This window comes from Leptidea sinapis, chromosome Z (assembly GCF_905404315.1).
Source record: "Leptidea sinapis chromosome Z, ilLepSina1.1, whole genome shotgun sequence".
Lineage (NCBI taxonomy): Eukaryota > Metazoa > Arthropoda > Insecta > Lepidoptera > Pieridae > Leptidea > Leptidea sinapis.
The window spans coordinates 21,625,998-21,649,374 of record NC_066312.1 but is presented as its reverse complement, the minus strand read 5'-3'; the positions used below and the strand labels follow the sequence as shown (position 1 = coordinate 21,649,374).

Genomic DNA, 23,377 nt, shown 5'->3' with positions numbered 1-23,377 from the left:
CTATTATTGTGATATCATTATGATCTCAACTTAGCTCATATGTATCATAATATACTATTATAGTGATACCATTAGGATCTCAACTTAGCACATTTGTATCATAATAAACTATTATTGTGATATCATTAGGATCTCAACTTAGCACATTTGTATCATAATAAACTATTATTGTGATATCATTATGATCTCAACTTAGCTCATATGTATCATAATATACTATTATAGTGATACCATTAGGATCTCAACTTAGCACATTTGTATCATAATAAACTATTATTGTGATATCATTAGGATCTCAACTTAGCACATTTGTATCATAATAAACTATTATTGTGATATCATTATGATCTCAACTTAGCTCATATGTATCATAATATACTATTATAGTGATATCATTAGGATCTCAACTTAGCACATTTGTATCATAATAAACTATTATTGTGATATCATTAGGATCTCAACTTAGCTCATTTGTATCATAATAAACTATTATTGTGATATCATTAGGATCTCAACTTAGCTCATTTGTATCAAAATAAACTATTATTGTGATATCATTAGGATCTCAACTTAGCACATTTGTATCATAATAAACTATTATTGTGATATCATTATGATCTCAACTTAGCTCATATGTATCATAATATACTATTATAGTGATACCATTAGGATCTCAACTTAGCACATTTGTATCATAATAAACTATTATTGTGATATCATTAGGATCTCAACTTAGCACATTTGTATCATAATAAACTATTATTGTGATATCATTAGGATCTCAACTTAGCACATTTGTAACATAATAAACTATTATTGTGATGACATGAGGATCTCAACTTAGCTCATATGTATCATAATATACTATTATAGTGATACCATTAGGATCTCAACTTAGCACATTTGTATCATAATAAACTATTATTGTGATATCATTAGGATCTCAACTTAGCACATTTGTAACATAATAAACTATTATTGTGATGACATGAGGATCTCAACTTAGCACATTTGTATCATAATAAACTATTATTGTGATATCATTAGGATCTCAACTTAGCACATTTGTAACATAATAAACTATTATAGTGATGACATGAGGATCTCAACTTAGCTCATATGTATCATAATATACTATTATTGTGATACCATTAGGATCTCAACTTAGCACATTTGTATCATAATAAACTATTATTGTGATATCATTAGGATCTAAACTTAGCTCATTTGTATCATAATATACTAATATTGGGATATCATTAGGATCTCAACTTAGCTCAATTGTATCATAGTGTGCACCCAAATAATTACATTAAAAACCATAGTGCAAAAATTGCAATACATTTATGAGGACTTTGTTTTTTGTAATAAGAGTGACGTGACATGATTATTTTAACCAAAATTTTTGTGTGACAGTTCTATATTTTTATTAAATAATAGTATTTTTAAATATTTAAACATGAATATCATTATTTATTCGTTAAAACATTTTTGTTAAATTACTGTCGTCGTTGGTTTCTTCTCCATCTGAAGTGGAAGCAGCACTTGAATATTTGGTAGCACTAATTATTAAGGCCCTCTTTCACCACCTTCAAGTAAACTATAAAGTAAGCTAATCACTGAGTAAAGTCAATAGTAACATTATATACGAATTTCACTACCTTAAAGTAACACTAATCTTAAGATTAACTGTCCCGTAACTAACTTGCCGCATCTTCTGCCAATTAGCACGGTTACTTGACAGTTGCATTATACATATTATGTGCCTACTATTATTATCAGTTGTTGTTTTATGCATCTTTCAACTAATTTAAGAGCAAGCATAAAAATCAATTATAAGATATGGATTTATTTGATTTGATGGATCATCAATTGGATGAGTTAGATTATTCTTCCATGGAACAAATACCAAGTATGCGTATATAAATTCCAAGATATCACCATATTTATATTTAATAATACCAAAATATCCCTCTCGTGTAAAGTATGCACTTCTCTCTCTCTTTTAATTTTATCCATAATAATGATATACACACAAGTAACCACTAAATAACAATAACTATATTATACAATTTCCAGATGCTTTCTAGTTTCAAAGGTAAACAAACAGCGATCGCTAAACAGTGAAATGAACGCTCAATATTCAACAAAATCATAGATGACATCTGCAATGACGTTTGACAATTGATATTTGTAAAATTGAATGAATATGACAAGTGACAGATTCATTACTTCACTTAACCAATCAGTAGTTACTCAAAACATAATTTTCGTAATACTCATTACATGTAGCTTCCAAATAACGTTCATTGAGAAGTTACTAATCACAGCTTTACTTGGACATGGTGAATGAGGCTAAGTCTTGCATAGTTATCCGAGATAAATCATTAATTGGATGAAAAGTATAAAGGTGAAAATTGCTTCCTCCCCGAATCTGGAACAACTCCGTGGAATTTTTTACCGAAAGAAATTTTGAGTCAAACACGTGTATATATGTATATGGGTTTATATATATGGGTTTCTCATAATTTCATAACCGACTTTTTTTTTAATTCTTGACTTTTGTATTTACTCCTACTACACGGCATTATCTCTGGACCTCGCTGGAACGTAATGCCCCCTTCCCTTTCACCCCCTCGCACTCGTCCAGTTGCGACAGTGCGGTTTGTAGTTTCGTTAGCGTTAGGTACATTTCGTGATATTTTCGTGCTAAGACTGCTTTGTTTTTTGATGTTCTTTAATGTTACGTTTTGACTTTTATTGTTAATAGTAGTTGTAGTTTCTGTTACTCTGTCTTGCCATAATAGTTCTATCAGAAAAATAAATTATTTTTGTACATACTAAATGCTTTCATTTTAATTATAATCAGAATCACAACGGACGCAGTTTATATATTAAAAAAAATATTCGGATATTATTTAGTTGTAGATATTTTGCACACAGTAACAAAGCGACGATATGATGTCATAGACGTCCAGAGATAATCTAACCGAATATAGTACAGAAATCCATAATAACAAACCAGTGGTTAGTGACCACGCCCACTGAGCTAGAACTCCCGGGGTTGTATACCGTTAAGTGGAAACATTTATATGATAAATATCAATGTTTGTTTCTGAGTCATTGATGTTTATTTATAAGTAATAGGCTGCGGATAATGCTCCGCATTTTAAATGAAAACTAAAGACATGTATTTTTTTTTCCAAAGTTTATTTACATTTAGTTACAGTGTATGTGCAATTATTTTAGGATAGTTAGGATTTCATCCCCACCATCTGGATGTGTGGCGGTCCTCCACAGTGCGGTTTTCAAGGAGCTTTCTCCCTCGTAATACAAAGCTATGGAATGAGCATCTTTGTGCGGTGTTTCCGGGACAATACGACATGGGTACCTTCAAAAAAAGCGCGTACACCTTCCTTAAAGGCCGGAAACGCTCTTGTGATTCCTCTGGTGTTGCAAGATAATGTGGGCGGCGGTGATCACTTAACACCAGGTGACCCGTACGCTCGTTTGTCCTCCTATTCCATAAAAAAAAACGGATGAACTATGTAATGATTCAACAAAATTTGTAATTACCATTGTTAAGTGGGACCTGAGTGATGAGCAGGCTCTGTTCCATGTGATGAAATCCAATGGGCATTTCTGCTGAATCCACCTCAAATTCAAAGGTATATGGGTCACCCGCCATATGCTGTTCAAAGTCATCTTCTTGTTCCATTTCTCGGGAAAATTCCTACAAAAAAAATTGTAGAGGTCGTGATAACACAGTCAAAAGGTAAGAAACTTATACAAACGACACCAAAAGTCAAGTTCCAATGCTTGGAAATCGAAAAAAAACAAGCCCGTCAAGATATCGATTGGTACATAGAGAACTTTATTATATAGTTTAGTTCTATTTTGTAGAACTATTTTATTTACCTCTTAGTTACATTTATAATATAATACAAATCACAGGTACACCCTCTCTCGTTTTGACCCTCCTGGAATTAACCAGTAATAAAATACTAAACAATATAACGTCTCCATTCCGAAATAATAGATACAAAACGGTGTCAACCGTTAATAATAACTGTTAATTTATAACCGGTTCCAAGCCTTGCCAAGTTCCGACATATTAAGGTCCATAACTTTTTTGTCAGTGGAGATCTTAAGTTTCCTCTGTACTTTACTTTTTTCCTATTTTCTATAATACGGGTAATTTTTCACATCAAGAGCTCTGTAACATTTATTTCACAAAAACCACATTCAGAATGATTGTAAGCAGGACATTCAGTATAACATTACCCAGCGTGACGGTTCAGTATCATTCAATTAACACATAATTAAGTGCTCAGTATGCCCAGAGAAGATTTCGCTTCACAAATTGCAAATACATAGTTTTTAAACCTAATTTAAAAAACAAAACTTACACATTTGCTTCATACACAATCAATAAATAATAAACAAAGTTATATTTTAGTGATAATACACACCTGCATAGCACTGACTTGCAGCGTAGACGTAAGTCTTGTCTGTGTTGGGGTTGATAGTAGGTTTATGTCACTAACGATGTGAAATGCATGCGCCATGTGATGATACACAGTGCGGATGAGATCGATAATACGTTGCCGCGGTTCTATGTTTGCTTCTGTCAACTGAAATATTTATTTATATTATATATTTACAGCCCTTTTCAATATCTCTTACGGATAGTTAGTTACGGATACATTGCAGTCGCCGTTTAGGGCCGATTTTTCAATCCTCAGATAAATCACTAGATAACTATCGAGAGAATAAAATTAACTTACTGTTTATCTAACGATTAAAAGTTTTGAATTTTTCAATCGCTTTTTATCCAAAGAATAGTTGTCTGTGGTATTGTCGAAGCAACTTCACACTTCAGACGAGCAAGCGAGATGGACATATATATTATTTAACGCATAAGACAGAGAAAGGTCAAAAGATGCTTGTTTGACATTAGACATTTATCACAACAATTAATAACAACAAACCTTTAATTCACTCGTTTATTTGTTCAGTTTATTTCAATTTCAAATTGTTTTCGTTGTTGCTGAGGAAATGGATTTCTTCTTCAATCGCGAAGTCGTCAATTGTCTCAAAAATATTCATTATATTATAATTTCTACTATATTAGATAGTTATAACATAAATTACGTGTGTAGTCGTTAAAAGATGATAGTTATTAGATCTTTTGACATGAGCATAGATAATACACTTATAACTAGAGTATCCGTCGAATTTCTCTTATCTAGTTGTTTAACTGAGGATTGAAAAATCGGACCTTAATGAGAAGATCTTATCTATCCATAGTTATGTCCAATATAGTTTAACGGCCGTTTTCAATAACCTATCTATTTTTAGTTTAACTTACGGACACATTGCTGTCACCTTTTAATGACAAGATCTTATCTATCCATAGTTATGTCCAATATAGTTATAGTCCAATACTATCTGTCAATAGGTTATTGAAATGTAAGTAAGCGTAAAAAGATAGATTTGTCTATCTCTGGTAAGTTAAACTAAGGCTAGATAGGTTATTGAAAACGGCCGTTAATAGGCATAGGTACACTATGTTTAGTATGAATTTGTAATGTGTTTCTCTGAGAAGAAAATAGTATTAGGAATTTACGAAATACTACCATGTGTAGTCTGCGGATTTGCTTCACAGTAAGAAGATGATATACTTGATACTTACCTACTTCCTTAATGGGCTCTTTTTCTATGAACCCGACTGTATATTATTTTCTATGGCTGAATATAATGAATTCTTACCTGGCTGTCATCTGACCGTATCCAACGGAGATAGAATTTCCTCATAGGAATAAAGGCTGTCTCTATTTCGTGTAGGAATCCGACCAATCGGGCAAATTCCTCTGGCCTGTATAATTTAGATAACATATATTTTTTTATAATGTCTTACGTTACACAAAACATTATATAATTTCAACCTTAATGAATCTGGAGAATCAGGAGAACGTTATTCTCAGTGTTGCGTCGAGGAAACTGATGCTTATGGAGGAGGATCTGTAATGATCTGGGGCGGATTTTCGTTAATCGCGTATACAGCGTTAGTTTTCATTGAACCGACGGCCCGTGGCCATGCACGTGGTTTAACTTCTCATCGCTACATTACTGAAATCCTCGCAGACCATGTATATAATGCACGGCCTCATGTGGCTCGCATGGTGACCCAGTATCTACGCGATGTTGGCATTCATACAATGGATTGGCCAGCTCGAAGCCCGGACTTGAATCCGATAGAACACTTATGGGATAAGCTGAAACGTCGGGTTCGAGCCGGGTACCTACTGCAACAAGTGTTCCAGAACTGCGAATAACAATTGAAGAGGAGTGGAATGCATTTCCTCAAGATTACATCGTCAGACTCTTGAAGTTGATGAATACAAGGATGCTGGCAGTTATCCGCGCAAGAGGAGAGAATACTGAATAATAACTGTAATACTTTTTCCCCAATTTCATACGTATGTTTAAGTAGGTTTAATCACTAAGAGCTTAATTTTACTTGAATTTAATGAACGAACCTTTGCCTCACAGTTTCGACGTTACCATCTTGTACCTGCAATAAATATAGTACATGATTAAAGATAATGTCTTGTTAACACAGATTTCCGCTCCAGTTACTACAACCAACAATCAACCTACAGAGTAGGTAGAGGTCGGTCGAATATGACCCAATCGTAGGTTTTTTAATGAGATAAGCAGAGCTTATAAAGAGCGGGTAAAGGCTACATCTGACATTAAAAGATCACAGTCACCCATGTGCCTCAACAACACCTGAGTATTTAGAAAGCATATAATTCCGCGAAATCGTATCCTTCAGAATTTTATTGATGACTACCAGCACTTCAGAATGAAATGGCGCTGTGAGAGAGAAGAAACGGAACTTTTTTATTTATTAAAAATACAATTAACTCAATACTTATGTTATTGCTACAATCGAATCAAATTCTAGTCCTAGCCTGTATGAGTATTTAAATATCCTACAGATAAAGCTAAGTTAGATTCATAGCATAGACTTCATAAAATTTATATCTAGATGATGTGTGAACAGTGGCTCGAATTATAATATTGTATCTTATGTAGCATTTCTGCTGAATGTGATGGAATAGGATAGAAAATAGCATGGACTTCTTTATCCGGAAGTACTTTTTAAGAATCTGTGGGCTGTATAGAAGTATTATGAATTTATGATGAAGGTTATGAATTTATAAGCTCTCTTTGTTCTGTATTAAAACTTGTCTTATTTAAAAAAGAATATACCGGCAACTTATCTTGTAGACTTGGTTCTGCTGCATATGCAGTAAAAAAGATTTGGTCCCCAACACACATAGAAACAGCAAGATTGGAGTTACTTTCACAGAATTATGTCATATGGTATATTATAATGGGGTAATGCTGCTGATATTTATTCTATTTTTGTGATTATTAACTCTAGTGGATTTACTCATTAATTTACATTCAATTGTTTTGACTTACTCATGTAAAGCATTTAGTATTTGATAGTGGAGTGGGATTTGTAAAATGATGAAGCTGTAAATGTTAATTTAAAAGATTGGTAATGAGTTTCTTGCCACTTCTTCTCATTAAAGCTCAACCTTTAATAAATAAAAAAGTGTCATTTCCTTGAACTGCATGAATTGAGTGATTTTGATGTGATTTGAATTAAAAATATTATACAAGTTTAAATATACATTTCTTATCAAATATTATAAGATATCAAATATTATAATGATTCTTAAATATGTTTAACTTCATACTACCTCATTTGGATCTTCTGGGTTGTTGTCATCATCGTCAGTTCCAAGGCCCTGAAGGAATCCATCATCTTCAATATTATCAAATTCATCTGATGAACTGTCATTAACATGTGCCACCTTTAAAATAAGAATTATTAAATGTGGGCATTAAAATGCAGAATGACTTAATTGTAATCAATATGATTAACTTTATAAAAAGCAAGAATGGCTGCTAAAATATTAAATCCAAATATATTCTTTAAAAAAATGCTACTCACTGTTGGAAAATGTGGTTGTAAACATCCAAAAATAGTCCGCATAGTTTTGATGAGTTTGCGGAGTGTTTTAAGGCGTGCAGCTGTTGGTGATTGCTGTAACAACCTTTCAGGATACAATGTATTTGAAGAATTCTCCTAAAATGAATAAAAAAAAAATATATTATCAATAGACCTCTTAATACATATTAACCAATATTTACTGAACATTGAGATAAGCTATAGAGTTGGGTGGTAAAAGTTAAATCAGTTAATTGAACATGTTAACCGGAAAAAAAACAGTGACATTGCAAAATGAAAACTTGAGCAATGATAATATGTGTAATTTTTAAAAACCCATCAAGTATTTTATTGTGCAGGAAATACTGTTGAATGAAGTGTTTGTGGTTCAAAGGTTATTTCCTATTTTAAAAAAACCCCAACATGCCTAAAGAAGTTATCATGTCAAAAACATTAGTAAATGCTCCTAAATAATATTTTTCACTTACATAGATAACAATAATTTTTATTATGGTTAGTTAAATAGAAATTTGGTGTTGCAAGGATCCGTGCTTTCTATCAAAAATCTTTCATCTTGTAGTATATCAATCATTCAAGGTGCAAAAACTCAAATTATATATGAAATAACACTAGATGGGAAATACGAGGGGTCGCGGGTTGGAGTCCCGCATTGTTGGTAAATTTTGTTTACAAATTTAATTTATTAGTATAGAGCCTACTTATAATTCCTGGGAAAAAAACTCGTTATTTAAAAAACAAATGAATGGTATGAAATCTTATTTTTAACCTCTTTTCTTTCCACCACTTTTCCTTTTTAGACTCTCTCAGTATCGGAACACTGTTTCAAAATTAATTGATTTCAAAGAAACTGGCTGGCCTACATTGTATTACAATGACCACTTCAAGTAGTAAAATTTTCACCATGCACTTCTCAGAAGGTAATTTTACAATTTTATAAACTTTTTAAAAAAAACTCTTATAGTCAACCTAAATTAATATAAGATAACTATCATAATAACTAAAAGATAACACACAAAAAACCTAGCACTCACCGAACTTGGTCCTGGACTATTCGGACTAGACTGTGATGATGATGTCGAAGGTACCCCCCCAGGAGCATCTGGGTTTCTGTTTCGCTCATCAGGAGGCAATGTTGTAACCATGTGAATTACTTTGTCGTCAACATCTGAAGTACACACACACACTTTTACTTAAGCAATTGGTTGATATGAAGTTAGTGTTCCGAGAGTTATAACAATGCATATACTTACTATAGTCAGCTAACAGGTTTTCATCATGAAGAACTCTTCCACAGTATATGAATCGTAGTGTATCATACCTAAGCCCCACCTTTTCCTCAACTAACATTTTGAGTTGTTCAACGGTGATCTGCGGAATAACAAACAGGGATAAAAATAATTAGTTGTACACAAAAATTTTAACCAAATATTCTTTTAGAGATACCTTAATATATGAAAATTAGAATTGATACACTTTATTATGCTACAAACAAATTGTCATAGCCCTAGCTGTAAAGAAGTAAGAGCAGAGTACACCAATTATTTTTGAAATAATATGAGAAGTGAAATATATGTATATATATATTTGGCAATTCTCTAGAGAACCAAAAAAAATTTGTTGCATTAAGTTCACAAATTAGTGATATAATACTACTTAGTTGTATTCATAATAATTAGACAGTAAATAATTATTCGCCAAAGTAAATTTCATAAAATAAGTAGATACTTGAATTATTTGCATTAATCGTATTTTTTAAAGAAACCAATTGAAAATCGCATTGCAAAAAAAACTGTTAGCTCAGCTTTAATTTTGATTGGGTACAAATTATACTTAGCATAACACACGCTAGCCAATAATTGATCTTTTCACTAATCAGTAAATGCATTCAATTTCACAATTCTTTATCTGTATAGGTACTGATATACCTGCTATAAGCATTTCCGTGACGATGAGATTTCATCATAAAGTGTCTAAATAAATATGTATGTATATATTTTTTATTATTTATTTATCGCATGCGCCAGTCATGAGCATTTCGGTGACGCGAACCCATAAGCGTTTCTCCTAAGAAAAAGTGCCCAACGCTGCTTAACAAGTTCTCACTTCAATATTATTTTATAACTTAAGATATACATGTGATAGCACTTTAGAATCAAGATGACCACTATCGACCACCTCTTAATAATACCGGCCTATTCAACTTAGTGGATAAATTTTTAGTACAAGAAGTCAAGTTAAGGGATAGTAAAGAAAACACATTTAAAGATAATATTTACTTATTTTCTTAAAAAAACATTTGTTTCCAATCCGTTTGATTTCACAACAACTTTCTTGCGAGTTCGCAACAGCATTGAAACCTACAAACAATTCAAAACTCTTGTCGCAATGCCGAAAATTTCCAGTCCGCGTAGTATATTTTTAATTATTCAGCAAAATGATTGGTACTTAAGTACTACTGTATGTAGAACACTGATTTTTTTAACAGGCTCATCACACAAGGACCATTCCCCGATGCTGATGAACTTAATAAATTCATTGATATAGTTGTATATTGTGTAAAAGTTACTACTGACATACACCATAATATATATACTCATTGTTTCATGCCGCCCTTCCGATTAATACTAAATCACTACTTACTTCGCTGGTGGCCTGTGAGGCGACATGTTCTACGCGGCTACGTCATTTCTACTACATTCATATTTAGATTTCTAAAAATTTACGTAACATACTACATACATACTCTGTTTATTATTCATAATGAATTTATGTTAGGGCTCAAAGGAAATTTTGCCGATATTTAATGCCCTTATGTTTGTTTGACTCTAGCGATTGAGGTCTTTAAAATGACATAGTGATAGGCAATAGCCACATCTTCAATTATTAATTGCTTAAGCATGCTTATTTGCTACGCTGCGGCTGAGGAAACAGTAGTAAAGTTAAATGAAATCGCTTATTAGTTGCGTGATTTATTAATTTTTTAAAAGAAACATTAATTTATATTGTCTTTAGAAATGTTAAAGGAAATTCAAATGTGTTGGAATGATGTATGTGTGTTTTAAGCTAACTGTAACAATTTTTTTTAATTGATGGTATTCGTTGAGATAGCGAACACATTGAAGGAAGTATGAACGATTAACAATTGATACATTACCCACTTTGGCTGGTAATTCTTTTAAAATCATAAAAACAGTTAGGTCTTTATTTACACTGCAGAAAAATGATTTAAGGTGGGTCATGAATCAATATTGCCAATAGTACATTGTTATCTTAACACTAATTTGAATTCTGGGAAGCACTTGGAACAAATGAACAGGTTCTTATACTTATCAGCAGAAGCCTATAAAATACTACTAACTATAAAGCTCAGAAATCTTTATCATTACGAGCCAGGTATATGATAAGGTATCACATGATAGCCTTATTTAAAAACAAAAAAAAAACACTTCCATGCTATTCATACCTGGACAAAAGGACCTATCATGCCAAGTATAATGAGGAATGCTTGGAGGTCTGAGCGTCAATCAGTGGTCCTACATTATCTTTACAGCATACACACCAACAATCAATTATTTGTCAATCACAATGTATGCTGATGATAGTTTTGCTATCTAGGTAGACTATATTAGTATAGGTAAAATAACTCAGAAACAATTTCACTTTTGTTAAAATCATCATTATCACCTCCATGAAAGAGAAAATTTGGAGAAGGAATACTAAAATTAAGTGTACACATGTTACATTTCCTCTCTGGAGAGACTTGCCCCCATTACATTAATTGACAAAATTATACTGCAAGAAGATAATGCAAGGTATCTGAGAATTCACTTGGACAGAGGGAAACACATCTGCAGCATACATACAGTCATGGTCAACTAATTAGGGACACTCTCTAGTGAAACCAAATTGTGAATTTACTTTTTATTTTCCAACGAGTCTAAACAAGATTCCATATCCCTTGCATGTAAGTATAATTAGTTGTTTATGTGCCCGACTATACAAACAATAACAAGTTCCTAAACATGAAACCTATTTACAGTATAGCTGATAGATTATCACAGAGTTATTTGTTCAAAAAATGCTGGCTGGTCATTTAATTAGGGAGAGATATTGCGTTCTATTTTCAAAATCTGAATCTCAATATTTTTTTATTTCTTCTCCTATTATTTTGTGGTAGTTTTGGCGGCAATTAAGATTATTAATTTTAAGTTTTAGAGAACTATATTAAAGAAAATTGGGCAAAAATCAAAGTAACAATGCAACACTACGAAAAATCATGAAGTTTGTCAAGTGTTGGTAATACCGAATGATAGCAGATTTATAGTGAAATAATACCCACCATCACCATGAAAAAGCCTTGGTGGCCTGATAGGGTGAACCGATCACTCTCACCATGGAGCACCTAGTTTGATCCTTGCCCATAAATATTGCCACATATCAATGTGATTTCCGTTTTTGAATCCCTAGGTATGTTTATTTGACCACTTAAAAGATTGGCATCTTATAATTGGTCTTACAGTAGAGTATGGCAGTTATCACAAACCATCAAATGAACCATATGCTAGTTTGTCCTCCTCTTCCATAACTTAGAACATTTGCAACTATTTGAACACCAAAACCAATTCCTAAGTAGAAAAAAAAGGTAAATAGTCTATAATACTAAAAAACAGTACAATAGACTCAGAAACCCAGAAAGAAAAGTTTGTATTTTAACATTACTAGGTACACATTCAAATATCTAAGTTTTTATATTGTTTACTAATTACATTTTTCTGAGTAAAATCAAGTATTGCCTAAAAGTCTCTCATTCCTTTGGTTCAAATGCAAAATAGCTGCTTATTAAAATAATTGAAACAATATGGATAGTCTTGATGTTTCTCGGGTGGCAAATAACTAATTTTGGGATCAGTTTGAAAACAATGAAAGCCGCCAAGAAAAATTATCATAGTAACAATATGGATATTGTTTCCTCAGTTCTTCGGGTGAGAGAGAAATATATAAGTAGGTATATTTAGAGGTAACAATGAGGAACCATATTGTTCAATGATGCCGAATTTGTAATTTATTGTTAAAAAATACTGATTTTAGTTTTTTTTAAACAAATAATAAGCAATTCGACATTTACGCCTTCGAATAATATTATAAATAATGCTAATTAGGTTCTAGACTAAGTCGGAGACAATATGTTTTAATGGTTCAAACGACATCTTAATGTATTGTTAAGTTTGCAAATATACAACTGTATACTTACATCATCTTCTACGGAGAAGGGATGATCGCTGGAATCCAAAGTTCTTATGGTGAGATTAATCATCTTGACGGCGTAGTTCGCCAGGCGAACTTCGCCCTTCCACACTTCACCTACTGACAAAATGGCGTCGTTAAGAAATAAGTATAGAATAGAATATCGATCGAGTTTCGAGGTAATACACTTTATTTCATTAGGATAGTAGACAAAAAAAAGTAAGTCAAACATTTACCAAATCAGATGATTTGTTTCTTCCTGTACTGCTAAAGATGAAATCTTCAGTTTTAAATGCAAATAAAAACACAATAATATTATTACGCCGCAACTAACCGGTTACACCAAATGATTAAATCCAAGTGACAAACTGACAAAGCCAGACAGACGCGCAGCACACACCCGCCCGCCCACAAAGAGTATAAAAATCAATATATTTTTTTTTAAGTTGGCACGGGATGCAGGTTCATAGGCTAAATGTCGTTTTGTACTGAGAAATTCAAAAATGGTTTTTATACGGTAAATAAATTTTTAATTGAAGTATTTTTCCTCTCTATTTAACCTGGAACGTCAATTCTAGCCATTGCAGCAAAACTCTGGTGGTTCTGGGCTAAACAAACTCTGTAAAGGCATTTCTTAGCATGCACAAAAATTGTTTCTTTACAAGCCAAACAGCAAATACTCAAAAGTTCAAATGAGGAGTGTGTCACTGAACCGTAATCTACCAGCCTCGTATATGCCTGCTGTATCTCCCGTCATGAGCATACATGATGAGTCTGTCTAGATGCTTAGACCCTACTTGCGATGCCGGCTCAAATGCACCACAATGATACCCTGAAGGACCTGACCTTACAATAAAGCTTTACGGCCACAACTTCCATGGAGGGTAGAGCTTCTACAGAGATTTGACCGCGTTCCATGGACTTTATCAGCATTGTGGTACGGGTTGTAGACCAACATAAGGACCTCATTTTGAATTGAGAAATTAAAAACTGAAATATTAAAATCATTCAGTCCAATCTTCAGCAAAGTTAAACCGCAATAGCAAAAGTTAAAAGGATGTGGACAGATACCAAGACTGTAGCTGCAATCCAGGATCAATGGATTATGATTGCCAGAATAAGTGGGCTTAGGTGAACCATCATGTTCGGATCATAGAAGGTACAGCCTTAGAACCATGCACAGCAAAGCAAAATCCACGTTAAGCGGACTGCACCAAATATTGCGAAAAAGGTTGTGCATGAATAAATGCTCTTCATGCTATAGCCTTGCCAAGTATATAATAAAACGATACTGCAGGTATTGCATCACAAAATATAATCAATAACACTCATACTTTGATAATCAAACTATGAACAAATGTGTCTTCGTGTTTTGTCAAAGGCAATAGATGCACGAAGTGGGGCTGGAGAAAGCTTTCTAAAGGAGCCTAAGCCAACACACTAACCCAGAAGTCTAGGTTGCCTACAAGTAAGCTGTACAACACACATATTGTGTAGTGTGCGCTCTCGGAAATCTCAGAATAAAATGTTAGAATTAATGAAATGGGTACCTAATTGTAATATTGTATTTTCAACAATATTTCTGTAATTCTGAATCAAAAGTTTTTTTGTTATATTTTATTATAAACAATACAAAAAAAAGCTTATAAGCAAAATTAACATTTCTCTTTAAGTAAATAAAAAAACACTATCACCGTTATAGTACATTATTAAACAAATCAAACCGACTTCAAAAAAAACTATTCTAGGCAGGGAGTTGTCGTTTGATGATTTCTTGATGTCGTTTAAAAATTAATCCATATCTTCTCCATTACTAGACATGTCTTCAATTTCCATATCCTCCTCAAAATATAATTCGTTTCCTACATTTATGATCAAGTCGTCTATCACATTGTCAAACCTCATGCCGTGGTTCCAGTATTGGCTCTCAATTTTTTGTACGTGGTCGTCCCACTTTTGCCATTTTTCGGGAGTGAAGAAAACAATTTTGTGATGATTGTAATTTTGTCGTGCAATGAAGAATTTATATAATTTAAAGCTAAATTATTTTTAATATCGGCCCACACAAGCTCAATGGGATTGAGATCGGCATGATACGGTTTCACAATCTTGCATGATTCTATTTAAACTTGACATTGTAGTTATGTTTTCTACATGTACACAATGGTAGGAGGCCATATCCATTAGGACCACTGAATTAGGGGCTAGTTTATTCATCAATTTATGGTTAACCCAGCTATGAAAATTTGTGGCATTCATATCTACGTGGTAGTCCCCGCTTTTTATTTCAGATTTGAAAATTAAGGCCCCGTCAACTAATCCGTCACGGCTTCCCCTATGAATTTAAACGACGACCTTTGCCAATATCAGTTTAAATTCTGGGCTCAGATTTAGATTGCCAACACTTATTGGAATTTTGGCTACTGTTAACGCATGTTTCGTCCAGAAAATATATTCTTCGGTTTTCATTTCTATATTTCCGTATAGCTCTTAAATATCTAAAGCACCATTCAGCAATACTGGGTCTTTCAGTTAAAATGTGTCCTTAAGATTTACATTTTTAAAGAAATATCCCATCTTGCGCAAAAGCTCTCGTAAACAGGTACAGACGCAATGCAGGATGCCATCTTCTTTTAAAACTGCAAGCAGCTTACGAATACTTCGGATTTTTAAGTGAAACTTCTTTAGGCGCACGAGGGATTTTTTTTACAAATGAAACGGAAACGGAAGTGTCACGGAAAGGAGACTATTATGCTAGTAAAATTGAAACTAATTTATTATTGTCAACAGGCCATATTTTATAGTAAAGTCTAACGGGATTCATGAAATTATAATCAAAAGGCAAACACTTGTTACATTTCCTGTATCCAGTCATGGTCACCATGGCAAAAAAATGCGTATAAGGAAACATTATTTTGTTACATTCATGCGAGAAAATAAAAATATTACTGAAAAACGTGGTAGTAGCAGCGATTATCGGCTTTTGAAAAGTAAAAAATATATATTTGATCCATGAACCTTATTTCAATTATTGAAGTAAAACTCCTTTAGGCGCGACTTGGGGGTAACTCAGAATATTTTTCTGACGTAAGTAACGCTCAGTACAAAAGTAAATTGAAATATTTTTCTAAGCCGTTATAATTTAATGGTTTTAAAAAATATTTCAAATTGCTCAGTAATATTAATAATAAAAATCTCCAAGTGTCTTATTGTGTATTTATTACTACTATTGCAATAAATAATAATATATAAGTTTTCAGAAATTTTCTGACATTCGTTAATTTGATCTTGGTTTTTTTTTTCGTTTCCATTATTAAGATAGGCAAAGGGTTTGCTTCAATTTCTTATTATCAATTATTTTATTATTGAATGAAAATTTTAAAATATGCGAATGGACAATGAACTGAATTATATATAGAATATTTATATTGAAAATAATAATCAGTCAAATAAATGGCGGAATCCCAGGAACATTTGACTCTTTCATCAATAAATAAGAATAAAAGAGAAAATCAAGAACAAAGTAAAAAGTGTAAGTGTTTATATTCCGATAAATAATAATATTAAATTATAACATTATATCATTATTTGTAAAATATTTAAAATCTCACTTGATAAAATAATATTAATTATATTATATAGGTAGAGAAAATGCCAACTTTGCTCAAAAGATGAAGCTTTTCCGATAAAAAAAATAGCAAAAAATCTAAAAATGTTAGATTAGCTCTTCAGTAATACGTGAGTGCTGAATTGGTAACATGGCCTTATTTAATGTAATATATTAATGCGTCTGTTAATTATTCCTAAAGTTAATTATTATTAAGTTTTACTTCAATCGCGAGTAAAGATTACACGCATACACAATAATACCGTGCAATGGAATAAAGGGTATGTTCCGATATGCACTGCGACTACTTACAGTGTGACGTCAATTCTGCCAACATAACGAAAAAAGACGTATCTACCAAATTCTAAAATTGGAGAAAATAATTATAATTACACAGAAACGTAATGTAGGAAATTATATTTATTATTTTATGAAAAAGGACTCTAACAACTTTTTTCAAGAGACCTTTTTGGTAAGTTTTTGTTACAGACTTCTTTAGTAAAATTTGATTTTGTAATAGAAAATTTTTTATAATTTAATTTAGAAACTTTAACTTCTAACTATAACTTCTTTTAAAAACAGTAAATCAAAATATGTTCTGAAAAATATCCCTTATTGAAACATAAATGAGACCAGTAAATTATGTACTTATTCCTAACATTCAAAGTAAAAACACAATTACAAATAAACATTTGGACCGCTTTGTCGCTCTATATTAGTTAAAATTATTTTTTTGTACAATTTTGATACATTATCAAACAAAATAGCGACTCCGCTAAGTCGATGACATCAAAAACTTCGTCTGTTTGCCCAACATTAGCAAAGGCCTCCACCATTTCTTTCCACTCTTCTCGGTTTAGAGCTTTCCTTGTCCATAGTTTTCCTGGTATCGTTTATATCTCATCTTCACACGTCCGTTCCCTTTCTCAATTTGAAGGGAACCTAAAACACTATTCTTTTGTTTAATTTTTTGATGCCTCTTTACTGTATGGCCTGTCTATTGCCATTCTGTATTCTATTACTATATTCCGTATTCTAGTTGTAATATTTTGTATCTTAGTGTTACTTCAGGTGACGTTGGTTCGTACTCTGTCTGATTTTCTTAAAATCATCATGCTTCTCTTCATAGCTGTCTGGCAAGTCTCTAACTATTTGCTTTGCGCTTTGGTGACAGCCCAAAACAAGGAAATATTGCAGTTTAAAATAATTCAGATATATAAATAAATAATCTACTACTACTCAATCTACTTTAAAGCAAGAGAATACTTAAATCTGAAAACAATGATAGTCAGATTTCTTCTTCTTCTCCTTTATCAGCCGGAAAACGTCCACTGTTGGACAAAGGCCTCCCCCAAAGATCTCCATTACGATCGGTCCTGTGCTGCTCTCATCCAATTTATTCCGGCGATCTTGACCAGTTCGTCCATACATCTTGTCGGGCCTACCAACACTGCGTCTTCCGGTACGTGGTCGCCATTCGAGGACTTTTCTGCCCCACCGGCCATCTGTCCGTCAACCTATGTGCCCACAATTAATTACATTTACTTAGTTTTACATCAGTCTTCTTTATAATGGATGAGATCAATACTTTTACTATTAGTAGGTAGATTATAACAAAATGATTTTCAACTGTCTGGCATCAAAGGAGTCAGTTGTCGTAATATCAGTGCATGTGATACCTCTGCATTTTGAACTCACTTTTGGTGGCGGTATTCTGCTGTTTATATTTTTTACCCTTAAAAAGTCAACAGAGTATTCTGTTTCACTAGTGAAGTACTCTTATAAAGAATGATATAGGTGCTATGTGAAATGTTACACATATCTTATCAGAGTTTTGCAATTTTTAAGAAGAAGAACAGTCCTTGAATTGATAAAAATCGTTAAAATTCATCACTTTCACATTGATGTTTGTTCTTTGAGTGCTCGCAACTGCTTGATGAAAATCCTCTAAATTTTAGTTTTTAATCTCTTTTAACAAGTAAAAGTGCTTTAAATAGCTTGCTCATTTTATGACATGATAAGGCTTAGTGCCATATTATAGCAGAAAAGCTGGTTTAAGCTATGGTTTTTATCTTAGAGTTACTATTATTTTATGAAAATGAGTATATTTGTTTATCTCCGACCTTACACAGACTGTTAAAATATATACAATATGTATAAATAAAATTAACTCAAAGAAATGCATTGACTGTAATATAATTAATTAGTTAAATTATAGTAAGCATGAAAATTAAAAAAAGTTGATATAAATATAAAATACAATAGCTTCGTACGTAAACTATAAATTAGCATGCGCAAACGTGACGTAGTAGTCCTTATCCGATGTTAAGAGCTTAGACATGGTGTACACGCAACTGCGGAGTAGATTCACGACTCCGACCCCCACTTCCTTCCGCATAAACACCGGTGCTAAGTAAAAAAAACGCAACTACCACTTGCGCCTGACAATTTTTCTTTATACTACGATGAAAAGACGTATCTACACAGAAGTTTCTTTTTTTCTTAGTATAATCCAGAAACGATTTTTCATTGTACGATCAATTTAATATTTCGTAAGAGACTAAGACGTTTCTAAGTAAATGCGCTTTTTCAACGTCGTTAAGACCCGAAGCGGTTTTTCATTTTAGTGATAGCTCCCATGATACTACAGATGTGCGGTAAGGTGCTTGTTTAGGCGACAGTGCCCGGTTAGCATCCTAGTGAGTATGCATAGATTTTTCCTGTTCAAAGATAGGGCTTCATTCGCATAACTGCTGTTGAATGCCCTTATCAGTGCTTTAGAGTGGTTTAAACCTGAAGAGTTGTTCCAGCGTTTAAGTGCTTCTTGTTTACATTGGTTACTCAGGGTGTGTCGGATGGCGCTCTTAGGCAGTCCACAAATGGGTTCCGGACCATATTGGACTGCTTTAGCCCCAGCTCTTGCGAGCTCATCGGCCATTTCATTGCCTATGATTCCGGCATGCCCTGGGACCCATCTGAGAATCAGTCTGTTTTTCATGCCTAATGAATTCAGGCATTCAACGCAATTATTGACTAACTTAGACGTCGTCAAATCAGCGTCTAAAGCCAACAATGCTGCCTGACTATCAGAGTGAATGTATATGTTATGATTGAAGTAGCCTTTTTGGATATTGGTTTCCGCGCATTCCAAGATGGCATACACCTCTGCTTGAAATATGGAGGTAAAGTTCCCAAGGCTTGTGCTAGATTTAAACCTGGGGCGTTCTCCATAGACCCCACAGCCAACTTCATTTTCCATTTTGGACCCATCGGTGAACCACATGAGGCTCCCGTCCTTCCACGTGACTTTGTTGTTCATCCAGTGGTCCCTGGAAGGTAGTTCCACGATATAGTGTTTAACAGAGATTAATTGTGGAATCATCTGATCAGGTAACATGCCTAATATGTGGTCTCGCAGAACTGAGTCATCCAAAGTCCTAAGCGTTTGCGACATCCAGTTACATGTATCCCCCTGGGCGATTGCCCTCAGCATGCTTGCCTTCCCCTCTTGCTGTATGAACAGTGGAAGAGGCGGAAGGTTTAGCATTGCTTCAATGGCCGCACCAGGAGTAGACGTCATGGCCCCGGTTACCAACATACAGGCAAGTCTCTGCAGGCTATTTAGTCTGTCTGCAGTTGTTTTCTGGCTGGCTTTGTTCCACCACACAATGGAGGCGTATGTGATTGTTGGTCTCACAATTGCTGTGAATAGCCATAGGAGGATCTTTGGGCGTATTCCCCAATGACTCCCTACCAGACGTCGACATACACCCAAGGTTGTTTTGGCCTTTTTTACGGCTTTGTCGATGTGAGAATTCCATGTGAGTTTCTGGTCGAATATAACTCCCAGATAGTTAACCTCAGCTGAGAATTCTAAAGTAGAGCCACTTCTATGGACACTAGCAGTAGACGAACTACTTAGTAAGCTGGCAGAACTCAGGATTGATGCACTAGGGTACGCAGACGACCTAGTTATTATCGTCAGAGGTTTCATCCAAAGCCTACTAAGCTCTATATTGCAAAAGGCGCTAAACACCATCTCACAGTGGTGTACAGCCAACAAACTGTCAGTCAACGCAGGAAAGACTGTTATTGTGCCATTCACGGACACTTAACAAACTGAAGTTTGAAAAAATCGGGAAATTGTTAAAAATTTCAATTTATTCTGTCAATAACAGGTTTAAAAAAAAACAAAATAAAATATTCCCAATAAATCATTATAAAGGATAAAAACATTTATTGGTGACTGTACATATTATTTTAAAATTGATTCACATTTTTTCAATGTCTCTATTTTAATTTTATCACTAATTTTGTTGCAAATAACACAAATAATTAATGTATCACCCATGACTTGTTTTTTTTAAACAAACTCACTTTTATTTACAAAGTCACATAAACAAATAGTAAACATATAATCTACGTATCATACACCAATTATATTGAATTTACTTTGTAGTCTGTATATATTCGAAATATTTTATATCATTAATTAATAACGAATATTAAATTAATAGTACTTGAAGATAGTTTATTATAATATTATTTTGGCTGATGTTACCAAGTACTGAGTACTAAACTATACATGCGCAGTAGAAATATCAACTGCGCGGTGAGGGATCGCGGTAGACTTAACTCGCTATCTCACTCGCACTCATCCATATGCATACTGCTTCGCGATCTCCTACAGCTACCCTACATGCTTGTCTGGCAAGGGTTTGGAACTATCAAAAGTGTCTGGCTAATGAGGAAACATCATCTACTTATTACCCAAGTATTATATATGAAAATCAGCTTATATACTATGACGTAAGTAAAATTATAATTTCATGAACTTTAAGGGTGTCTGGCAAGGGGTTCCCACGATTTTAAGTGTCTGGCAATGAATAACATGATTTTAATAATATTCTGTAGGTAATACCGAAAAAATTTATTATTTCATATATTAAGATCAATATTTTACACACCTTTAGTACCGTTTCCGTGCCAAAGCCACTGTAACGCAAACTCCATAATGGTCCATCGTTCTTACCTGTGTTGGGAACATGGGCTGACAAACTTTCAGCTTTTATAAAATAACGTAGGTCTGGGGTTCACGGGCATAAGTCGAGTTATACTCTACTACCGAGTCGAGTCGAGTGCCATAAATTAACATACAGAAGTGCCAAGTGAAATATTGATGCTCTGTCACGGAATGATCCAGGTATTATACGAAACGTATAAATTTAATAATTTTTACTAAACAAGTACGCTTTTAGGTAGCTGAATTCTTAAACTAAAGAAAAAAGTTTTGGGGAGTTGGGGGCGTAGATCGTGCTATTTGACTTACTTTGGAGTTTTTGCAGCAACTCTGTTTCTATCGGTATATTTTTTGCTAAGTGCAGAAGACCTACCACTACTTTTTTTTTTATGGAATAGGAGGACTAACGAGCGTACGGGTCACCTGTTGTTAAGTGATCACCGCCGCCACAATCTCTATTTAATTATGGCCGTTTCTGTTTTCTCAAGATATTACGTAATAGCTTATTATTAACATTTGTATATGAGTTTAAGGTTATTTAGACGTAGGGGGAGTCCGGGAGAGCATACCCGCCTTCGACTAAAATACTCATAATTCTTTCTTACTTACAAATCACTATTTTCCATAAGTTTTATCTTAAGCTGCATTATTTAGCTACATTTTATCTAAATAAAGCTTGACATATCATTAAAAGATTAAGAGAAATTAACGATTTATACCAAAGTGACATTCGGCTAATATCTCCCGCTTGGGTGTGAGACTTTACCCCCCAAGTAGGGAGCCTTTACCCGGGTTTAATAATAGGTAAAATAATAGAACAAAAATTGAATCTACATCACCTCCTTTTCTTAATTGGAGCTATTAGGACAAATAAACTGTTTCTTATCAGCTTTGGAGACTCCAACAAATTTCATAGACATATTTGCCACAAAAAGCACAAATTCTCATGTCTATAACTTTCTCTTCTCCGAACACATGAATCAAAGTAAATCACATCTAGCATTTCATCCAATTTAGTATCAGAGCTATTATCATTCGTGGGTCCATCACTTGACTGCAAAACTTATCTTTTTCTTTGTTTACCTTTCTATTTTTTTTTAGTTAAATAATATTAGTTCTAGTTTTAGTGTTATCGAGACGTCTACCATGATGAAGATTTGAAGAAGAAGTTGCAGCTTTTGGAAATGGACGAATCATTTGTGGTAAAACTACAAACATTGGCGTGACTCAGAATCTACCTTTGTCATTTGACTATTCTGGATATCCAGATCTTGAGATTGTAGAAGCTTCCTCTGCTGATTGTCTGAATATTACAATTGCTTGCTCCGAATCCTCCTTAACCTTTAAAGATGTCGGCTAAAAGCCTGCGACATAATTGTACTTACAAATGGCTGTATTGTAGATCTTAATAGTTCGTACTGGGTTTATAACCATTCAATTGCTAATGGCTGAA

General features: G+C 33.5%; 2 protein-coding genes across 4 annotated transcripts in view; both read right to left on the bottom strand.

Moving 5' to 3' along the window:
* LOC126978496 (uncharacterized) overlaps positions 1–13,666 on the bottom strand; it is a 52,173-nt gene extending 38,507 nt beyond the window's left edge. For 2 of the 3 annotated variants that reach the window (XM_050827328.1, XM_050827331.1), the window contains exons 1-10: positions 13,534–13,665; positions 13,305–13,417; positions 9,304–9,421; positions 9,085–9,218; positions 8,036–8,170; positions 7,782–7,895; positions 6,543–6,577; positions 5,773–5,878; positions 4,473–4,634; positions 3,577–3,733 (exon numbers count right to left, since the gene is read on the bottom strand). In XM_050827328.1, coding sequence (XP_050683285.1) covers positions 3,577–3,733; positions 4,473–4,634; positions 5,773–5,878; positions 6,543–6,577; positions 7,782–7,895; positions 8,036–8,170; positions 9,085–9,218; positions 9,304–9,421; positions 13,305–13,367 — 1,024 coding nt within the window. In that variant the 5' untranslated portion in view covers positions 13,368–13,417; positions 13,534–13,665. Of the gene's footprint in view, positions 1–3,576; positions 3,734–4,472; positions 4,635–5,772; positions 5,879–6,542; positions 6,578–7,781; positions 7,896–8,035; positions 8,171–9,084; positions 9,219–9,303; positions 9,422–13,304; positions 13,418–13,533 lie in introns of all 3 variants that reach the window. The other variant, XM_050827329.1, reaches the window with a different exon arrangement.
* LOC126978499 (chaoptin) overlaps positions 1–23,377 on the bottom strand; it is a 310,992-nt gene that overhangs the window by 105,719 nt on the left and 181,896 nt on the right. The gene's annotated exons all lie outside the window — the stretch shown is intronic.